The 20,705-nt window shown below is 44.5% G+C and overlaps 1 protein-coding gene across 1 annotated transcript in view; it reads right to left on the bottom strand.

Moving 5' to 3' along the window:
• Nucleotides 1–7,868: 7,868 nt before the first annotated feature.
• Nucleotides 7,869–20,705, bottom strand: part of SDHA (succinate dehydrogenase complex flavoprotein subunit A) — a gene marked incomplete at both ends in the record, with an annotated part of 34,517 nt that continues 21,680 nt past the window's right edge. Inside the window, 8 exons of the mRNA XM_080712192.1 lie at nucleotides 7,869–7,955; nucleotides 9,503–9,616; nucleotides 10,891–11,021; nucleotides 11,620–11,731; nucleotides 16,167–16,285; nucleotides 17,594–17,765; nucleotides 18,519–18,714; nucleotides 20,318–20,486. Coding sequence (XP_080568318.1) covers nucleotides 7,869–7,955; nucleotides 9,503–9,616; nucleotides 10,891–11,021; nucleotides 11,620–11,731; nucleotides 16,167–16,285; nucleotides 17,594–17,765; nucleotides 18,519–18,714; nucleotides 20,318–20,486 — 1,100 coding nt within the window. The remainder of the gene's footprint in view (nucleotides 7,956–9,502; nucleotides 9,617–10,890; nucleotides 11,022–11,619; nucleotides 11,732–16,166; nucleotides 16,286–17,593; nucleotides 17,766–18,518; nucleotides 18,715–20,317; nucleotides 20,487–20,705) is intronic.

Here is a 20,705-nt window from a genome sequence, read left to right as displayed (position 1 = left end):
AATATGCACAGAACTCCTCTCTCTTTCTCAGGATGATGATGATGCCTTTTCTTCTGGTTCCAACCAATATTCTTCCAGTTAGAATTCAGGATGAAAGAGAACAACCTGTCCTTTCCTTTTTTTTTTTTTTTTCCATTACTGGGGATTGAGCCCAGGGACATTCTACCTCTGAGATACACACCCAGCCCTATTTTTAACTCTTTATTTTAAAACAGGGTCTCACTAAATTGTGGAGGGCCTCACTAAGTAGCTGAGGCTGGCTGAGAACCTGCAATCCTCCTGTCTTGGCCTCCCAAATGCTGGGATTACAGGCGTGTGCCACCACGCCCAGCTCAACTTGCCATTTTTATTGAACTTAGGCTTCTTATTGAGTAGCAACTTATGGAATATATGCTATTTATCATTTTAGCAAATGTCTACATCAGTATTGACCAAGGATGGGTTTGTCCTGCACCTGTTCTGTCTGCTGTGATGGCCACTTGCTTCACGTGTACTGAGCATTGAGATGGACCAATGCGATTGGAACACTTTAGATTTTATGCAGTTCTATTATTATTTTGGAAGTAATGGGGTTGATCCCAGGGGTGTTCTACTTCTGAGCTACATCCCTGGCCCTATTTTGTTATATTTTTTTATTTTGAAAAAAAAATTGATCTTGCTAAGTTAAGGCTGATCTCAAACCTGCAATCCTCTTGTCTCAGCCTGCCTAGTACTGCACCAGATAAATCTACAGATTTATGTGTTTTTTTTTTTTTTTTGCGGTACTGGAGATGGAACCCAGGGACATTCTACATCTGAGTGACACCCCCAGCCCTATTTTTTATTCTTTATTTTGAAACAGGGTCTCACTGAGTTGCAAAGGGCCTCAATAAGTAGCTGAGGCTGGCCGGGAACCATGATCCTTTTGTCTCAGCCTCCCAAATGCTGGGATTACAAGCGTGCGCCACCACTCCCAGCTGTATTTATGTATTTTTGATGATACTAGAGATTGAACTCAGGGTTGTTCTCTCTCAGCTCTTTCTTTCTTTCTTTCTTTCTTTCTTTTTCTTTTCTTTTTTTTTTTTGGTGGTGGTGCTGCTGGGCATTGAACCCAGGGGCATTCTACCTCTGAGCTGCACCTCTGGCCCTGTTTTATTTTATTTGTACTGGAGAAGGAACCCAGGGCATTCTACCTCCGAGCTACACCTCAGCCCATTTTTTTTTGTGTGTGTGGTACTGGGGGTGGAACGCAGGGGCCTTCTACCTCTGGGCTACACTCCCAGACCTATTTTATATTTTTAATTGGAAACAGAGTCTCTTAAGCCAGCGAGGCTGGCTTCGAACCTGCGTGATCCTCCTGTCTCCGCCTCCCAAGTGAGGGGATTACAAGCATGCGCCACCACGCCCGGCCTATTTTTTAATTCTGATTTTTGAAACAGGGGCTCATTGGGTTGGAGAGCCTCACTAAGTAGCTGAGGCTGTTGTCTCCATGAACCGCAATCCACCTGTTTCAGCCTCCCATATGCTAGGATTACAAGCGTGTGCCACCACCCCAGCTCCTATTTTTGATTTTGAAATAGAGTCTCACTAATTTGCGGAAGGACTCACTAAATTGCTAAGGCTGGTGTGAATTTGCAATCCTCTTGTCTCATCCCCCCACTTACTGGGATTACAAGCATGCACCACCATGCTGGGGTTTTTTGTTTTGTTTTTAAACAGGGTCTCGCTATGTTGCTGAGTCTCCCCAAATTGCTGAACCTGCAATCCTCCTGTTTCAGTCTCCCAAGTATTAGGATTACAAGTGTGTGCTACCATGCCTGTCTATAATTGCATTTAAATATAAGTAGTTACATGCAGCCATGGCTATAGCATGGGACAGTGCAAGTCTGAAACTACTATAGATCTCACCCTTTTGCTTCCTCTGACAGATTACAAACTATCCACAAAACAACAACAACAAAAAACAAACTATCCACATCTCCTCTGGGCAGTATTCTACTTTATTGTATTGAAATGACTTTGTCATTTCAAAATGTCAGAATGACTTTGTGTAAAATGTGTGCTTCATTTTCAACTTTGAGACCCAGACACTTCCAATATGAAATATTCTGGCCCACAATACCAGAGAAATTTTTATTTGCAGACTACCCACTCTGAGTTGGTCCTTCCTTGGAGGTTTGCTTTTGGTTCGGAAGCAGTAAACAGTGGCACAAGGAAACTGCTCTCGGTCGCGTCTCTGAAGCTCAGCAAGTCTTTCTGCTGTCACCCCGCTACGCTGCAGGGAAACCTGTGCCTTAGTCCATGACTTGAACCTTGAACATTGCTGCAAGCCCAGGTTAGTACTCCCACTTAATTTATTAAATGAGGTGTATTCAACTAACTGGTTGGAAAGCTGCCTGAGGGCCCGTACTCTTTGATCTACACTTCCCTGGTGTTGTTGGACCATGACATTCCATGAAGGTTTCCAACGTGTGGTCACTGGTCATGCCAGAAATGCAAATTCCAGAATGCTACCAGTCCTATAGCTGAAGCCCCTGAATCAGGGTTATACAAGAATAGAATGGGAACAAGCCTGCTGGTGACACTAAATTGTTAGCCTTGCTCATTAATTTGCAGGAATCTGTAAAGAACTTTTCCTAAGCAACTAGGTTACCTTATTCTACCTCCGAGCTATACCCTCAGCCCTATTATTATTTGTTTTGAAATAGTGTCTCACCAAATCGCTGAGGCCCTAGTTGCTGAAGCTGACTTCAAACCTCTGATCCTCCTGTCTCAGCCTCCCAAGTACTGGGATTACAGCCATGTGCCACAACACCGAGGTGTGTGTGTGTGTGTGTGTGTGTGTGTGTGTGTGTGTGTGTCGCACTGGGGATTGAACCCAGGGGTGTTCTAGCTCTAAGCTACACCCCCCAGCCCTATCCTATTTTAAAATAGGGTCTCAGAAAAAAAAAAAAAGAGAGGGTATCATACTGAATTACTATAATGGTCTTGAAATTTGAATTTGAATCCTATCTCAGCCTCATAAGGACTGGGATTACAGGCATATGTCACCATGCCCAACTGCCTATTTTCCTTGAATAGTCCACTATTTTATGGTACTAAGGACAGAATTTGACTACCATCAAATCAAGCTATGTCTCTATTTCTTTATTTTCCCCCCTCCCCATTCCTGTTGTACTGGGGACTGAACCCAGGAACATTCTCCCTTTGATCTACACTCCCAGACTTTTAAACAGGGTCGGTCTCACCTGGGTGCTGATAGTCCCACTAAATTGCTGAGGCTGGCCTTGAACTTGGGGTCCTCCTGTCTCAGCCTTCCAAGTACTGGGATTAGAGGCATGCATTTCCATACTTGACCAATCACAGCCTTTTTTAGTTTTATTTCAAAACAGGATCTCACTAAGTTGCTGAGGCTGGTCTGAACCTGCAATCCTCCAGTCTCAACCTCCCAAATTCTGGGATTACAGGTGTGGACCACTGTGCCTGGCTTGTTTGTCCACTTTTTTTTTTTTTTTTTTTGGTGGTACTGGGGTTCCTGGAAACCTTTCTACCTCCGGGCTACATTCCCAGACCTATTTTTATACTTTTTATTTGGAAACAGGGTCTCTTAAGCCAGCACGGCTGGCTTCGAACCTGTGCCATCCTCCTGTCTCCGCCTCCCAAGCGTGGGGATTACAAGCGTGTGCCACCACACCCGGCTTGTTTGTCCACTTTTAATGTTATAAGTTAGCACCCTAGTTACTCTAAAAATGGCCAACATGGCTGGGATGGTGGCATATACTTGTAATTCCAGTACTTGGGAGGCTGAGACAGGAGGATCACACAGGTTTGAAGCCAGTCTCAGCAACTCAATGAGGCTCTTAGCAACTTAGTGAGACTGTTTCCAAATAAATAATAAAATAGGCCTGGGGGTGTAGTACAGAGGTAGAAGTCCCCTGGGTTCAATCTGCCAGTAACACACACACACACACATCATTGGCTGATATGCTTTTACTAGGTTTTAGCCCTTCTTGAACTCTTCACCTGACAGTCAGACAAGTCGTGCCACCTGACATTTACTCTCTCGCCTATGACCATGGGAACCCTTCCTGCTGGCTGGCCCTGAGTCTCTTGCTTCTGGCTTAGAAAACTCAGGTTCATCCTGTACACTTCTAATTCCATTTAGAAATCTGCAATTTCTTCAAGGGGCCGTGGTTTATTCAGTGGGGAATACTCAGAGCAGAATGGTATGTTCCACTGGTATTCCTCAAACAGAGCTAGGAAATGTGTATTTTTCTCTTTGGGGATTTATTTACTTATTTTGTGGTACTGGTAATGGAACCCAGGAAGATTTTGTGAAGTACACCCCCAGCCCTGTTTGGGGGTTGGCCTGGGGATTGAACCCAGGGGCATTCTACCTGTGAGCTATACCCCCAGCCCTATTTTATTTTAAAACAGGATCTCCCTAGGTTGCTGAGGCTAGTCTAAAACCTGCAATCCTCCTATCTCAGCCTTCCAAGTACTGGGTTTACAAGAGTGTGCCACCATGCCCAGCACCCCCTGCCCTATTTTATTTATTTTCACTAAGTTGTTGAGGCTGCCCTCAAACCTGCAATCCCTGTCTTAGCCTCCCAAGTACTAGAATTAAAAGCGTGTACCAACAACACTCAGCTGGAAATGTTTATTTCTTAAATGAAAAAGGATATGTTCTTATCTCTATTTCTATTTGAAATTTTTAATTACAGGTTTGTTTGTTTATTTATTTATTTATTTTTGTTACTGGGGATGGAACCAGGGGCTTTCTACCTCTGAGACTATACTCCCAGACCTATTTTACATTTTATTTTGAAACAGGGTCTCACTAAGTTGCTGAGAGCCTCACTAAGTAGCTGAGGCTGGCTTCGAACCTGTGCGATCTTCCTGTCTCCGCACAGATTCAATGAGTTGCTAGCTCTGTTGTCTAGGGAACGCTGATAAGAACATACCAGTGGGGAAACTTTACTTAAGGGATGGGTCTGGGGGGCAGGTTCCACCTTCGGGCTCTCCAGCACACTGCTTTCCTTCTCCCTTTCTCTTTCCCAGTGGTTTTATAATAAAGATTTAAGCTGCAACTGTGCTGTTTATTAGTTCTTTAAATCAATTTCCCAACTCAACAAATTTTAGTTGAATTGGGGGAAAGCACCTTCAGTGCAGTTATCCCTGCAACATATGAACATTCAGTTTATAAACATGTAAAACGTGTTGTTTCATTTCCAGATGCGTTCAGCCCCACTTCCACCTCTCGCCGTGCTGCCCTCTTCTCCACTTAAGTTTCTCACCTCTTTTTGCTGCATTGGGGCTTGAACCCAGGGGTACTCCCTACCACTGAGCTACACCCTCCAGCCCTTTTTGGTTTTTGAGACAGTCTCACTAAGTAGCCCAGGCTGGCTATGAACGTGGGGTCCTCCTCCTGCCTCCGCCTCCAGAGTGGCTGAGATCCAGGCGTGTCATGCCTGCTACCTTTCAGGCATCTCAAGGGCCTGGGGTTTGGAGGAGAGGGGCAAACACGTTCTTGCCCAGTACTAAGTATATTCCGTGCAGGTGGTCACAGCTGTACTCCTTCCCTCTCACAGCCACACAGTTCACTACCGGGATGAATGTCCGGTCTCCACGAGCCACGGACATTTTGAAGTATTAAAAAGGCCACAAAACCCACTATGCATATAGTCGTTTTATTTCTTTGAGGTGAATTCCTAGAACTGCTGGGTCAAAGGGTAAGTGTGCAAAAAGTTTTGTTAGATGTTGCCAAATTCTCTTCCATAATAGCTGAAATGTTTTGCTTTTGCAGCAGCAACTTAAGAGTTTGCACATCCCACCACTTCACACAGAAAACCCCAATCACACAGGCGAGAAGTTTTATCTTGGTATAACCATTTATTTTTTTGGTCAACATTTTTAACAGCTTTTCTGAGGCAAAATTGGCAGAAGATAATGAATATATTCACCACCCACAGGCTTCCTTCCCACCCCGAGTCTGCAGGGAACCACTGATCTGCCTTCCACTACCAGTATCAGTCTGCATTCTCCAGACCTGACACAATCGGTGTGCATGCACTCTCTACTGCTTCTCTTCCCGGGCCTGAAGGATCTGTGGTTCATCCACAGGGCAGAGCCCTTCTAGGGCTGAGTGCTGCACAGGCACAGCACGACTGTCCAGGAAGAGCCAAGAGTTGTTTTGTCCTAGCTCACAGGTTCCACAGGGCGCCACCTCTGGGCTGTGCTAGAGGGAAATATAGACACATAAAAGAACACAAATCTGTCCTGCATCTTTGTTTCTGTTTGCTTTAAAAAGGTAAATATCCAGTGGGGGTAGGGGGAAGGTTGATGGATGTACTTTACTTCTGAAAGGGGGGAAGTTTAGTTGGTTAGTTTGGGAACCTGTGTTCCAGATGCTTTTTAGAACGGATTCCAAAAGTCCCAGGTCCTTTTCAGCAGCTAGATTTCCACTAACTTCCTGCTTTTATGTAAATACAGTCAAGTACCTAAACAAACGCTGGCTCTGCATTTCCTGCATCTAAACTTTTCTACTGAACTGTCACGTGCCCACCCCATCGCTCATTTCATTTTCTATTACACGCTAACATTTCCCAAAATCTAGCCTAGTGCCAAGAGAAAATAATAAAAAATTTATACAAGAAGAACATGATTGCAGGGCACTGGATGTTGGAAGGAAATATAAACTTGACCCCTACGAGGACAAGGACACATTCCTTTCCATGCCTGACACCTAACAATGGCCATGGCTTCAAATGCAAAATTAGTGCAATATAGCCTGGCCTGCTTTATGAAAAAGTGCTTCTTACAAAACAAACAAACAAACAAACAAACAAACAAACAAAAAAACCCCATAAACGTCAGGAAATAAATTTATATTATACTGTGGTGAAAATTTTTTAAATAAAGAATAGCTTTGTAAAGTCAGGCATGGTAGTACAAATCTCAGTCGTGGGAGGCTGAGTCAAGATGACTGCAGGTTTGAGGCGAGGCCCTATTTCAGAATGAAAAAAGCAAAAGGACTGGGAGTATAGTTCAGACGTAGAATGCCCCTGGGTTTGATTACCAATACCGCCCCCCCCCCCAAAAAAATAGGTTTGTTACATAAAATAAATTGGACCTTGAAAAAGAACATACTAAAACTGAAAAATCAGTCCATTATTTTCATTCAGGATCTGGTTCTTTCTTTTCTTTTCTTTTCTTTTTTTATTTTGGTGGTACTGGGGGTGGAATCCAGGGGCTTTCTACCGCCGGGCTATATTCCCAGACCTATTTTATACTTTATTTGTAAACAGGGTCTCACTAAGTTGCTGAGAGCCTCACTATGTAGCTGAGGCTGGCTTTGAATCTGTGTGATCCTCCTGTCTCAGCCTCCCAAGTGCTGGGATTACAAGCGTGCGCCACCAAGCCCGGCTGGATCTGGTTATTTCAATACCTTAGGAAACAGGTTTGCCTAAGTCACTTGCCAAAAACAAGGAGGAAATGTTAGTTTTCTTCATTTGCTGTCAGGCACCAAAATTCTTCTTAAACATAAATTACAACAAAAGTTCTGGATTTTGATGTAAAAGAATAAGAACATTAATTATAGTTTATATAACTTCAGGTTAGTAGATATTCCCAAAGTTTTAAATGGATTTAGAAATAAGCGAAGGGCTACTCATTTATGTTTTATTTCATTGTGCCCAGTTCTATCATGTCACAAGCAGGAAGCCAGAGACAACTGCAGGCACAGCTGTCCCTCACCTGAGTTCTGGCAAGCCATTGGCCTCTGGGCTGAAAACATTGATGAAGTGTATTTCACAAGAGTAAGAAGTTACCAAGCCAGGTGGGCACAACACCCACCTGCAAGCTATGTCGTGATGCAGTTGCAGGTAACATCAGTAGGAGCGAATGGCAGGGGGGACTGTGGCGCAGTCGGCCTCATTCAAGGTCTTGTCAATGACAGGCCTGTACTCCAGAGTGACCTTGAGAAAGAAGAGCAGGGCAACTTAAGACTGCAGAATGTAGAAACAGCCATGCTAACTATCAGAGTACATTTACAGGCATGGGAACTTCTAGACAAAGGAATGGCAAACAGGAAAGTGATCTGCTTGCACAACAGGGCTGACTATGTGAATCATGACAAATCCACAGTAGAATAGAACAACAACACAGAACAAGATTCCTAAAACGTTACAAAAATGCTCCATCATGCAAACCTCATTTGAACTTTGTACATATTTTGTTTGCCCTACTTAAAAGAGAACAATTAAACTGGACATGGTGGTGCATGCTTATAATCCCAATACTTGGGAGTCTGAGACAGGAAGATCACAAGTTCAAAGCCAGCCGTCTTTCAGCAACCTAGTGAGGCTGATTTTTTTCTTCCTCTACTGTGGATTGAACTCAGGGGCATTCTACCTCCGAGGTACATCTCCAGCCCTATATTTTATTCTTTATTTTGAAACAGGGTCTCACTGAGTTGCAAAGGGCCTCACTAAGTAGTAGCTGAGGCTGACCTCGAATCGCGATCCTTCTGTCTCAGCCTCCCGAATGCTGGGATTACAAGCTGTGTGTGCCACCACAACCAGCTGGTCCTCTTTTAATTTTATTTTGAAACAGTCGCACTAAGTTGCTGAGGGTCTTGTCAAATTGCAGAGGTTAACCCTGAGCCCGAGCTCTTCCCGTCTCAGCCTCCCTCGTACTGGGATCTCAGGTGTGTGCCACCTCACAGCGGGCTTCTCGATCTAAAGCGAGAGCAGCCTTTACCTTAATTTCTCGAGGCATAGATAAATGATTAAAAGATTCTCTTAATAAGATATGAAGAACTTTAAGGGTAAAAGCTATCTTTTTCTGTTTGTTTTGTACAGGGGATCAAACCCAGAGGTATCCTACCTCCAGGCTATACCTCCATCCTTCCTTATTTTCTTTTGAAATAGGGCCTCGCTTAGATGCTGGGGGTCTTGTCAAACTGCTGAGGCTGGCCTCAGATCTTTGACCTGCTTGGCTCAGCCTCCCAAGTACTAGGTTACAGGTGCATGCCTTAAAAACTTAAAACAGCTTAAAAACTCTCTTAATTATTTCAGAATCTTGATGCCCAGAGAAATGCTAACTGAGGCAACAAGACCACAGGCTGGTGCAGCTGCAGCTGACTGCCTGCTAAGTCAACCCTCCTCTGCATGCTGCAGAGGGAAGCTATGAGCTGAACCACATCCCCAGGCTCCTCTATAGCTGCTTTGATGTGGCCCAAATGCGGTCTCTTCTGCTCCCAAGGTTCCAGTAGGGTTTCTGGTGGCTGTGTCCCTGCCCCTTACCCCAGAGCCTAAACTCTGCCCACAAACCCAGAGGCTGGTGTTACAGCAAGTCTCCCCTGAACCACTGCAGGCCCTGAATTGTTTCTATCGAGAAGCTGGACTCACAATGTACATCTGCCAGTATCTAGTTTAAATCTGGGCTGCTTCTCTCAGCGACCACCACAGGCTAGACTAAGAGCCACTCAGTGCATCCCTGAGTAGATGTGTGCCCCACATACCTTCCCAGTCTTGATGTCTACATAGGACAGTGTGTGCTTCCGCCAGTGCTCCCCAAACGGCTTCTTCTGCTGCCCCTGAATGGGCTTGGAGTAATCATACTCATCAATCCGTACCTGAGGCCAGAAATGCACCACGTTTATTATTTTTTATTTTTTGGTGGTACTGGGTCCCTGGAAACCCTTCTACCTCCGGGCTACACTCCCAGACCTATTTTATATTATTTTTTTATTTGGAAACAGGGTCTCTAAGCCAGTGAGGCTGACTTCGAACCTGCGCGATCCTCTTGTCTCCACCTCCCAAGCGTGGAGATTACAAGCATGCGCCACCACGCCCGGCACACCATGTTTATTAATACTTGGAGTAACATAATCAGAAAATGTACGAGAACAGACAGCAGGTAGGCAACATCACTCTCAGGACTCTTAGAGGGTCAGAGTCAGCAACTATTAAAAGTTCCAAAAACTCTCTAAAAGAAGCTAAATGCCAGCAAGAAAAATCTTGCATGTGGAAATGGGTAGGACAACTAACAGCCTTTTCAAATAAAGGTCCAAACACTTGGCCATTTCTGCTAGAGTGAGTGTGGGTGAGAGGAGATAGCCCCTGCTTAGGTGGTGGGGATACTCTGAGCTCTATGCACATAATTTTGGGACAAGCTTTTCCTGGGGGAGCAGGTTCTGCCCAGTACTCAGAGACTTGTTCAAACAACTCCTAAAACCAACTCTGGAGAAGCTTCCAGCCCTCATTACATACTGGGTGTACCTGCTGGCCCATCTCTTCTATCACCTACCCGATTGGTGCAGAGTAAGTCAATAAAACTCTGCGGCAAAGGAAAACTTCTTTTAGCCAACTTTTCTACTCATCTGTGCCACCCCACAGGAACCAGAGTCTGTACGCATCTCATGGTCTAACCTTTTGGCTGGTGTACTTCACCGTGAACCTGCACTTGAGCCCCATCCTGTACCACACAACATGCAGAATCCCAACATGTGTGCGCTCTGTGCAGATAGCAATCCATCCGAAACACACAAGATCTATGATAACTTTCGCAAACTTCGAAGCAGGTCTGAACCATGATTCATGATTCACCTCACATTTAATAAGCTAGTGCACCCTGGCAGCATCTATAACCTTGGCCTTAGTAAGAACCAGACTGGTTCTGCTACAATGGGCAGCAGAAGAAGATGCTAATCTGAGGAAGGAGAGGGGCCATCTGATTTCTGAGAATGGCAAGAACAAAGGTAGAAGGTACCCCAGGAAGAAAGCACCTTTCTTGATTTACTTTTGGGGAAATGAAGTGAAATTTAGAAAAGGTATTTGGGAGCTGGGAGAATGCCAAGCCACATCAGCTGGGAGGACACCAGGTGCTCATCCTACCCTGAAGGCCCACCTTATAATCTTCCCTGGCGTGAGCACCCCGAGACTCCTTCCGTGCCTCTGCTCCGTAGATGGTCTGCAGCGCGCACAGCATCAGGTTCTGTAGCTCCAGGGTCTCTACCAGGTCTGTGTTCCAGACCATTCCTAGGGACACACAAGGATTCATGAGAAGCTAACAGAAGCCAGTCAAAGCCAGGCTCACTAGAGCATGAATCTGCTGGTCCAATTGTATAGCTGTGGGCAAGGGTCATCTGAGAGTGGGCACCCAGGGAAGATATCAGTAACTTTGTAAAAAGTATAAAATCTTTCTGTCAAACATGTAGCCAGACAGCAGCCATTTTAGATCATATAATGTTTAGTTGATCAGAATCTTACTTTGTTTCAAAATTCCCACCCAACCTAAAATGATCACCACAGAGTTGTACTTTAAACTTTCTGTGCCAAACTTTGTTCCAGAATTCCTGCCTGTCTTAGAAAATAGCCAATCACAGAGTTGTGAATCCAATCCCCCACCAATCAGGGCAAGGGGTTGGATCAAGTCAGGAGTAAAAATCCAAGCAGACTTCCTGCTCATGTGCTTGCTTGGCAGACTTTCTATCCACTGCACACCCTTCTGCAGAAGTAAACATGTTTTGTTGCCGAGTGACACTTGAGTGCTTTGCTTTGATCAATGACTGGAGAGACACCCTCTGCCCACCCCTGGCCATGGAAGCCATGTGCCAGTGCGATGTGGACAACTCACCTCTATCAAATGTCTTCAGGTGTTTCAGGTCTCCATAGAGCCGGCTGATTTTCTCACAGCCTTCCTGCAACACGCTACCCTCACGGAACACCGCAGCATGATTCTGCATCGACTGCAACAAGACAATGTCTGTAAACTTTTAATCCACTAAGCCATGCCAAATCATGCCTGCTGCCATTAGATTATCAATTTTCTGCATTTCCTTTTAGGTAAAATGTTCATGTAAATTTAACAGATAAACTAGGAAATTCAAACTGAGTTTCCACAACAACCAGGCAACTGCTGACTCCCCACCTGACGGCAGCAGCCCTGTAGGCCACAAGACACCTGGCACCGGTGGTCTGTGGTAAACACACAGCCTGAAGCCCCACTGACAATACAAACCAGGAAGTGTTGAGAAGAGAGTGGTGGTGTGCAGGTGGGAGGGCAGAAGGCTGCAAAGGGAAGGGGAGCAGAGATGCTGCTGCCCAGCCCAGCCCTTTCCTGCCATCGAAGGGCTACTGGTCCTCTGTTATGCTGCTAATCTCACATATCAAGTGCCTTTATAGTTCAGTTTATGCTCATAAGAAATGTGCTATGAGCTGGGCGTGCTGGCGCACGCTTATAATTCCAATATTTGGGAGGGTAAGACAGGAAGATACGTGGTTCATGGACAGCCTCAGCTACTTAGTGAGGACTGTGAAATCCAGTGAGATCCAGAATGCCCCTGGGTTTCATCCCCAGTGCAAAAAAAAAAAAAAGAAATGTGCTATGAAGTTGGGTGTGGTTGTGCACACTTGTAATACCAGTACTTTGGAGGCTGAGACAGGAGGAGGCAAAGACAGGAGGATTGCAGGTTCGTGGCCAACCTCAGCTACCTTAGTGAGGCCCTCCACAAGTTAGTGAGACCCTGTTTCAAAATAAAGAATGAAAAAAATAGGGCTGGGAGTGTAGCTTGATAGATGTCCCTAAATTCAATCCCCAGTACTGCATTAAAAGAGAGAGAGAGAAAGAAAGAAGGAAGGAAAGAAAGAAGCTATGAAACAAATCTCAAGTTCATTTTGGAATGCTGAACAATACCTGGCTTCCTGTCAAATGTAGAAAAGCAGTATCTACTAGATAATCTTTCCCCTTTTTTTTTGTACTGGGGATTGAATCCAAAGTGTTCTACCTCTGAGCTAGATCCCCTAACTATTTATTTATTTATGTATTTATTTTGGGGTGCTGGGGATTGAAGCCAGGGGCATTATACCTGAGCTACTCCCCAAGCCCTATTTTTAAAAAATTCGTTATTTTGAAACAGGGTCTCACTAAGTTGTGGAGGTCTCACGAAGTAGCTGAGGCTGGCCACAAACCTGTGATCCTCCTGTCTCAGCCTCCCAAGTACTGGGATTACAAGCGTGGGCCACCATGTCTGGCTTAGCCTATTTTATTTGGAAACAGGGTCTGAGCTGCTGAAACTGGCCTCAAATCTGCTATCTTCCCATCTCATTGTGCAGGTACTGGGATTGCAGGCATGTGCCACAGTGCCTTACTATCGTCTTCATCTACTCCTCCTGAATGAGTGAACCGAAGTGTCTCTTCCTCTATTAACATCAAAGGAAGCCAAGTGTGGCGGCACACGACTATTCTTTTTGGTGGTACTAGGGGTAGAACCCAGAGGTTTTCTACCTTCGGGCTATACTCCCAGACCTATTTTATATTTTATTTGTAAACAGGGTCTCACTGAGTTGCAAAGCATCTCTTCCTCTATCGAACTAAGCCAAGTGTGGTGGCACACAAATTTTTTTTTTTTTTTTTGGTGGTTTTAGGGGTAGAACCCAGAGGCTTTCTACCGCCGGGCTATACTCCCAGACCTATTTGGAAACAGGGTCTCACTGAGTTGCAAAGCACCTCACTAAGTAGCTGAGGCTGGCTTTGAACCTGTTAGATCCTCCCGTCTCAGCCTCCCAAGCACTGGGATTACAAGCATGTGCCACCATGCCAGGCTAAGTTGCACACAATTGTAATCCCAGCATTTGGGAGGCTGAAACAAGAGGACTGCAGTTTGTGGACAGTCTTGGCTACTTAGTGAGGAGCTTTGCAACTCAATGAGACCCTGTTTCAAAATAAAGAATAATTTAAAAACAGGGCTGGAGGTATAGCTCAGAGGTAGAATGTCCCCGTGTTTTATCCCCAGTACTGAGGGGGAAAAAAATCCAATGAACACAGTTTTAATTTGGAGACATTTCATCTAATTTTTTTTCCCTTGGCAGTACTGAGAATTGAACCCCAGGGCTCCAATATATAATAGGCAAGAGCTCTAGTACTCAGCTATAGCCCCAACCCTTTTATTTTTTATTTTGAATCAGGTCTTACTAGGTTGCCCAGGCTGGCCTTGAATCTGGGGCGTCCTGCCTCAGCTGCCCAAGAAGTTGGTATTATAGATATACACCATGCCTGGTTCATCCAATTTTCTTTAGACTAATACATAATTGGTAAAGTTGTACCACAGGCCATCATTTAATGGTTTCTCAGAAGAAAAACTGAAAAAATTTGTTTTAGAGTTTGGTAAATATTAAATATCTTTTCATATCTTTCCTCTGTCATATATCCTTTATACATTTATGTTTAGGTTTGCTCAAGGATTTTATATTTTTTGGCTACAGTATGAATAATTATTGACTTATGAGTGGCTTTCTATGGGAAGACTAGAAAGCTACTGATTTCTATATAAGAATTGTTTATCCAGATACCTATCTTCTTGTAGTGTCTGTTAGTTTTTTAGTTCTCTAGAAATTTCTAGGTAATCTTATCTATAAGTAATTTTATTGATCCCTTTTCAACATATACCTCATTTCCTTCATTCTTACTAGTATTAGCTGCAGCCAGCAGAAAAGTCACTACTGCTGTGGAAAGGCACATTCTGTGAGTGCCGGATTTTGTGCCTGCTAAGCACCGACAGCCCTTGCTTGGCAGTCCAGTGCCAGGCTACATCCAGCATGGCGGGAATGCCTCTAGCATTTCCATCCCAAGTATCTACTGCATGGGGCTGCTGTTCTGCACCTCAGCACAAGCTCCTGGACTGCAATGGCCACATCTGTACTAGCTGGCCTCTCTTCCATGCCAACACCTGCCAAGTCCTGCTGAGCAGGACTGGCTCGCTCTGTGCCTCATTCCTATTTCTCTCACCATCGCACAAGGCCTCCTGAAGGTCAGACATCTGAAGACAGAAGCACGCAGACCTGAGAGAAGAGGACAGGAGCCTTTCTTACTTGGAGTCTGAGTACATGGCCAATGCCCCCCTTTCATACAGAACTAAGGAAAGGGCCTTCTAGAAATACATACAGAAATCACTGCAAATAACCTAAAGCAGAGAGAGCCCTCATATATGGAACAAAAATCCCCGTATTAGATAAAACTGTTTCCTGTTTTATATATATATATTGTTTTTTTACTGATCTAACCCTGTTATCTAATGCAAAGCTACTAATGATATGTAGCCACTTACATTAAAATTGGAAAATGGAAACTGAGCTTCTTAGACTGACCACATTCTATTGATTGATTGATTGTGTGTGTGGAACTGAGGATTGAACCAGGGGCATTCTACCTTCCAGCTACACCCCCAGCCCTACTTTTAAAATTCTTTATTTTAGTTTTTGGCAGTACTGGGGAAGGAACCCAGGGGCATTCTACCTCTGAGCTACATCACCAGTCTTATTTTTGATTCTTTATATTAAAACAGTATCTCAATGAGTTGCAAAGGGCCTCATTAAATAGTAGCTGAGGCTGTCTGCTAACCAAGATCCTCCTGTCTCAGCCTCCCAAATGCTGGGATTACAAGCATGAGCCACTAAGCCCGGCTTAAAATTCATTATTTTAAAACAGGAATTTCACTAAGTTGTGGAGGGCCTAAGTAGCTGAGGTTGGCCTCAAACCTGCGATCTTCCTGTCTCAGCCTACCAGGTACTGGGATTATAAGCATGTGCCACCATGCTTGGCTGACAGACCATGTGGCTGCCATCCAGGACAGCAAAGGAGGAGACATTCCCACCACCACTGACTGATGAAGAAGGTGAACCTACAGAGGTCATCTCCTATCTATCAACTCCTATCTACCATCTCCTATTTACCAACATAGCAACGGTGGTCATCTACCTACTACTCTTTGGGTTAGGGTTAGGCATAGCAACGGTCCCAGTTTGAAGATAATTCCATACCTACTGGAAGTCAGCTGAGTTGGCCTGATTAACTTCTGGGAAATGAGATGTAAGTACTATGGTGGCATCTAAGAAGCCTGGAATTCAGCTTTTCCTGTTCTATCTCCTCCTTCTGGCTGGAATACCTTGGGGCAGCCTGGGCTGGCTTGAGGATGGAGCCAAGCTCAAGTACAGGCATATAAGAGAGGGCAATGTCTACTCTTTCTGCCCTAGACTACTAACTTCCAGACTTTTATGTGAAAGGAAAATAACTGAGGCCTCCTAATCACTTTTATATTCTTATTTTGAGACAGCAAGGAATACATACTTCTGCTGTTTGTCCCTGAGGACCTGTGCAGGGCAACTGAAGGCAGTGTCTTTCCCTACCTTCTGCATGTTGAGACGCAGTTCTGATGTTCTTATGCTTCCGTCAGCAAATCTCAATTTGTCCAGATTCATGACAGATTCTTCCCCAGCATTTGGTTTAATTGAAGGAACTTTATCTCCTAAGAAAAAAAGTCACCAGAATTTATTTTTCCAAAAACATTTAGAAAAAAAAAATGGATGGAATTTGACACTCAAGTATGTATCACAGACATTTAAGTGATTCGCAAGCCAGGTGTGGCGGCGCATGTTGTTGTAATCCCAGCACTCGGAAGGCTGAGACAGGAGGATTGTGGATTGTGGACAACCTCAACTACTAGTGAGGTCCTCTGCAATTCAGTGAGACCCTGTTTAAAAATAAAGAATAGAAAATAGGGCTGCAAAAAAAAAAAAAAAAAAAAAAAAAGAAACAAAGAAAAGAAATCTGCAAAACATGGCTACACTCGAGCCAACATTCTACATAGAGAGATGAGGCTCTGACACACAGTAGGTGTTCAGTAAATAACTCCCACGAACTACACAACATATGGAGATGAGGCTCTGACACACAGTGGGTGATCAGTAAATAACTCACACAAACTACACAACATACGGAGATAAAGCTCTGACACACAGTAGGTGTTCAGTAAATAACTCATAAGAACAAAACAGAACCATCTTAAATTATGAAACATTTTCTACAAAGCAGAAGAGATATCATCCCTAAATTTACAAAACAATTTGTGCAAGCTGTATTTTGTGGCTTTGGTAACAAAATGGGACATACTCCAGACAAGTGGTTCTTGACTCCAGGGGTAAAACTGCACACTGTCTTTCTACCCTGTATGATTCCAAAGCCACCTACTGGTCCTAACTCTTATTTTCTCTAACTTAAACCTTGAGATTTCATGTGCATGTGTGTGTGGTGTGTGTGTTTTATCAGGAATTGAGTCCAGGGCATTCTACCTTTGAGCTACTCCCCCAACCCCATTTTTAAATTTTTTTATTTTGAAAACTTATCTCACTAGGTTGATGAGATTCTCACTATACTTGCTTAGGCTGTCCTAGAACCTGTGATCCTCCTGTCTTTACCTGGGAGAAGTGTGCAACACCATGCCCATCTGAGACTTTGTGAAAGGATGTTTTGAGAATTTTTATGTTTATTTATTTATTTATTTTTTGCAGGTCTGGGGATGGAACGCAGGGGCATTTGACCTCCGAGCTACACCCCATGCCCCACTTTTTATTCATTTTGAAACAGGGTCTCACTCAGTTGTGAAGGGCCTCACTAAGTAGCTGAGGCTGTCCACAAACAGCAGTCCTCCAGTCTCAGCCTCCTGAATGCTGGGATTACAAGCCTGTGCCACCATGTCTGGCTTTTTTGAGAATTTTGAAAAGTGGTTTCAGATGACACATTAAAAACTTATTTTAGCCGGGTGTGGACCACATACCAGGTCTGCAGGACTCTGCGATGCTCAGGGCACAGGCCCGGCCGAAGACCACCAGGTCCAAGAGGGAGTTTGCCCCGAGACGGTTGGCACCATGCACGGAGGCACAGGCGGCCTCCCCGCAGGCATACAGGCCAGGCACGACCTGATCCTGGCCATTCACATGCTTTAGCACCTATAGCAAAGATTTCAGACAAGAAGTCAAGGTATCCATGTTTCCCCAGGCCTACTGCCCCAGGATAGAATGTTTGAGGTCAAGGAGGAGAGGAAGTAAAAACCACGTCTGCTCTGTCTCAGGGGGAATCCTCTGAAAGAATCCCCAGTTCTCCCTCTGCCCCTGAACACGTGCCATTATAAGTAGGCAAAGGGTCCTACACCAGCCTGTGACCTCACCTCCAGGCTGATGCTTCCCACCTGACTTGAACACCAGCTGGTTGAGGTGCAGACAAGGGAGCACAGCAGGTGAGGGAACATCAAGGGGAGAAGCCTGAGAGGTATTTCAGATGCAAATTCACTGTTTAGGTATGAAGGGAGAATAGCAATCCCTATCCCCTGCCTTGACTAGGAGCTTAAAGCAAGAGTGCCTGACCCTAACTCTTGTGAACTTACCTCCCCAGCCACTAATCACGAAAATCACTGATTTACAAGGTCATAGTATAAAGAACACAAGACATACAGGAATGTAATTATTAGCTGGAAAAACTGTACCCAATAATTAACCTATGGGGGGAATAACACACTACTGACAAGGAGCTGTTACTACTAAGTGAACGCAAACCCTGGAAGGTAGCCAAACCTCCCTCTGCCTCCCACGAACAGTAACTTAAATAAGTGAGAATACCAAATAACAGGGTACATTTTGGGCCCAAACACCTGTCTTTGCCTCTCAGCTCTAAGGCACAGTCATGAGGTGGCCTGGCGTCTTTACCTGACCCTTATAGTTGGTAGGAATCCCACCCATGTTGTAATGCACAGTAGGGAGGACGGGGATTGGCTCCTTGGTGACATCCACTCCAGCAAAGATCATAGCCGTCTCTGAAATGCCAGGCAAGCGCATAGCCAGCTGCTCAGGGGGCAAGTGGTGCAACTGTAGGTAGACGTGGTCTTTCTCAGGGCCACAGCCTCTGCAAAATGGAGCACTCTAACATTAGCATGAACAAGGGGAACAGACTCAAATCACTGATACACATGAGTTTTAACACATTCTTTTTCTGTATGTGTGAAACTGTAAACCGAATACAGGTGCATTCTACCTAAGTTACACCCTAGCCCCAGCCCACTTTTTTCTTGTGGTGTTGGGAATGGAACCTGGGTCTTTGCACATGCTAGAGAAGCACTCAACCACTGAGCTACATCCCAGCCTCTGACCCAGTCCAGTTTTCCTGTTTTTTAATTATTTATTTATTTATTTATTTATTTATTTATTTTGCGGGTCTGGGGATGGAACTCAGGGGCATTCAACCTCTGAGCTATACCCTCTGCCCTATTTTTTATTCTTTATTTTTTAACAAGGTCTCACTAAGTTGTGGAGGGCCTCACTAAGTGAGGACAGCTGAGGCTGTCCACGAACTGCAATTCTCCGGTCTCATCCTCCCGAATGCTAGGATTACAAGTGTGCACTACCATGCCTATTACGTGGCTCTGTTTTTTTTGTTTTGTTTTGTTTTGTTTAGTTTTTATTTATTTTTGTGGTATTAGGGATTGAACCCAGGGACATTCTACTAACTCTGAGCTATACCCCCACCCCTATTTTTTGCTCTTTATTTTGAAACAGTCTCACAAAGTTGCGGAGGTCCTCATCTCATTAAGTTGCTAAGGCTGGCTGCAAACCTGCAGTCCTCCTGTCTCAGCCTCCCAAGTACTGGGATTACAAGCATGAGCCACTATGCCCAGCTTATTTTTTTTATTTTTGAGACAGGGTCTCATTAAGTTGCTGAGGGCCTAAGTAGCTGAGGCTGACCGAGAACCTGTGATCTTTCTGTCTCAGCCTCCCAAGTACTGGGACTACAGGCGTGTATCATCATGCCCAGCTTCAACACTTTCTGGTTCTGAAGAAAATATCTGCTTTGCTCCTGGTCACCGTTTCAACAAGTATTCTCTGAGCACCAACTGTGTGCCACAGAAGACTGCTATGGGACACTGCCTGTCCTCGCCTAGCTCTTGCTCTAGTCTTGAGGACCACAATTACTCTAAAAACCTTGTGACTGGTCGTTTTTAAATAAAAATGCAAAATGTATACAGGGCACAGCAGCAGATGTGTGATAAATGCCTTATGTCAAAGGACACGGTCAGTACTGGAGATCCTAGAGCTGTCTTACTGATCTTAACTAACAGATCTTGAAAGTTGCCAAAATACCTGTAGGTGCTGAACAATACAACATAACACCCAACCAAGGCTTTCAGGCTAACCTCTCTCCCATACTAATGTCTATCACACACAGACACCAATGTGAGAAGTTTTACACTGCACTGGCTAAAATTCTTACAATGTAGGTGTTTAGGAAACACCACAAACTAATAGACCACAGACTGATGACAAGAGGTAACTTTACCCTGGTGGGCAGGTGGAAAAGAGCCTGCCCAGGAGTTAGGTGGGAGCGTTAAAACTTAATGAAGCAATACCAGCTTGGAGTTAAAATGTAAATGTGACTCAACAGTCAGCAGAAATAGGGTGCGTGTGTACCCGCCCACATATGCTCACACGGCCTGGAAGTGAAATGCACAGACCTTCCTTCACGGATCTCCAGAGTCATGGACCGAGACACCACGTCTCTGGACGCCAGGTCCTTCGCAACGGGGGCATATCTCTCCATGAACCTTTCGCCCTGGCTATTAATGAGGATGCCTCCTTCTCCACGGCAACCTTCCGTAATGAGACAACCAGCACCATATATGCCTGCAGAAAACCCAAGTGATTGAACAACTGTAAGCTAAGGATTACTAGGTATATATTCAAATACCAATTTCGTTCCTAGGACATTTTTATGGGTGGAGGAAAGGATATGCAAAGGACATCATACTCAAAATAAGACAGAGGAAAAGTGAAGAAATAGTAGGAAGTATGCATAACAGCACTGACAAAGCTGAAAGTGCAAGGATCTCAGAATAGGTCATC

This window comes from Muscardinus avellanarius (genome assembly GCF_963383645.1).
Source record: "Muscardinus avellanarius genome assembly, chromosome: 1".
Lineage (NCBI taxonomy): Eukaryota > Metazoa > Chordata > Mammalia > Rodentia > Gliridae > Muscardinus > Muscardinus avellanarius.
The sequence above is the reverse complement of the archived record's forward strand: the minus strand, read 5'-3'. Positions and strand labels throughout refer to the sequence as shown.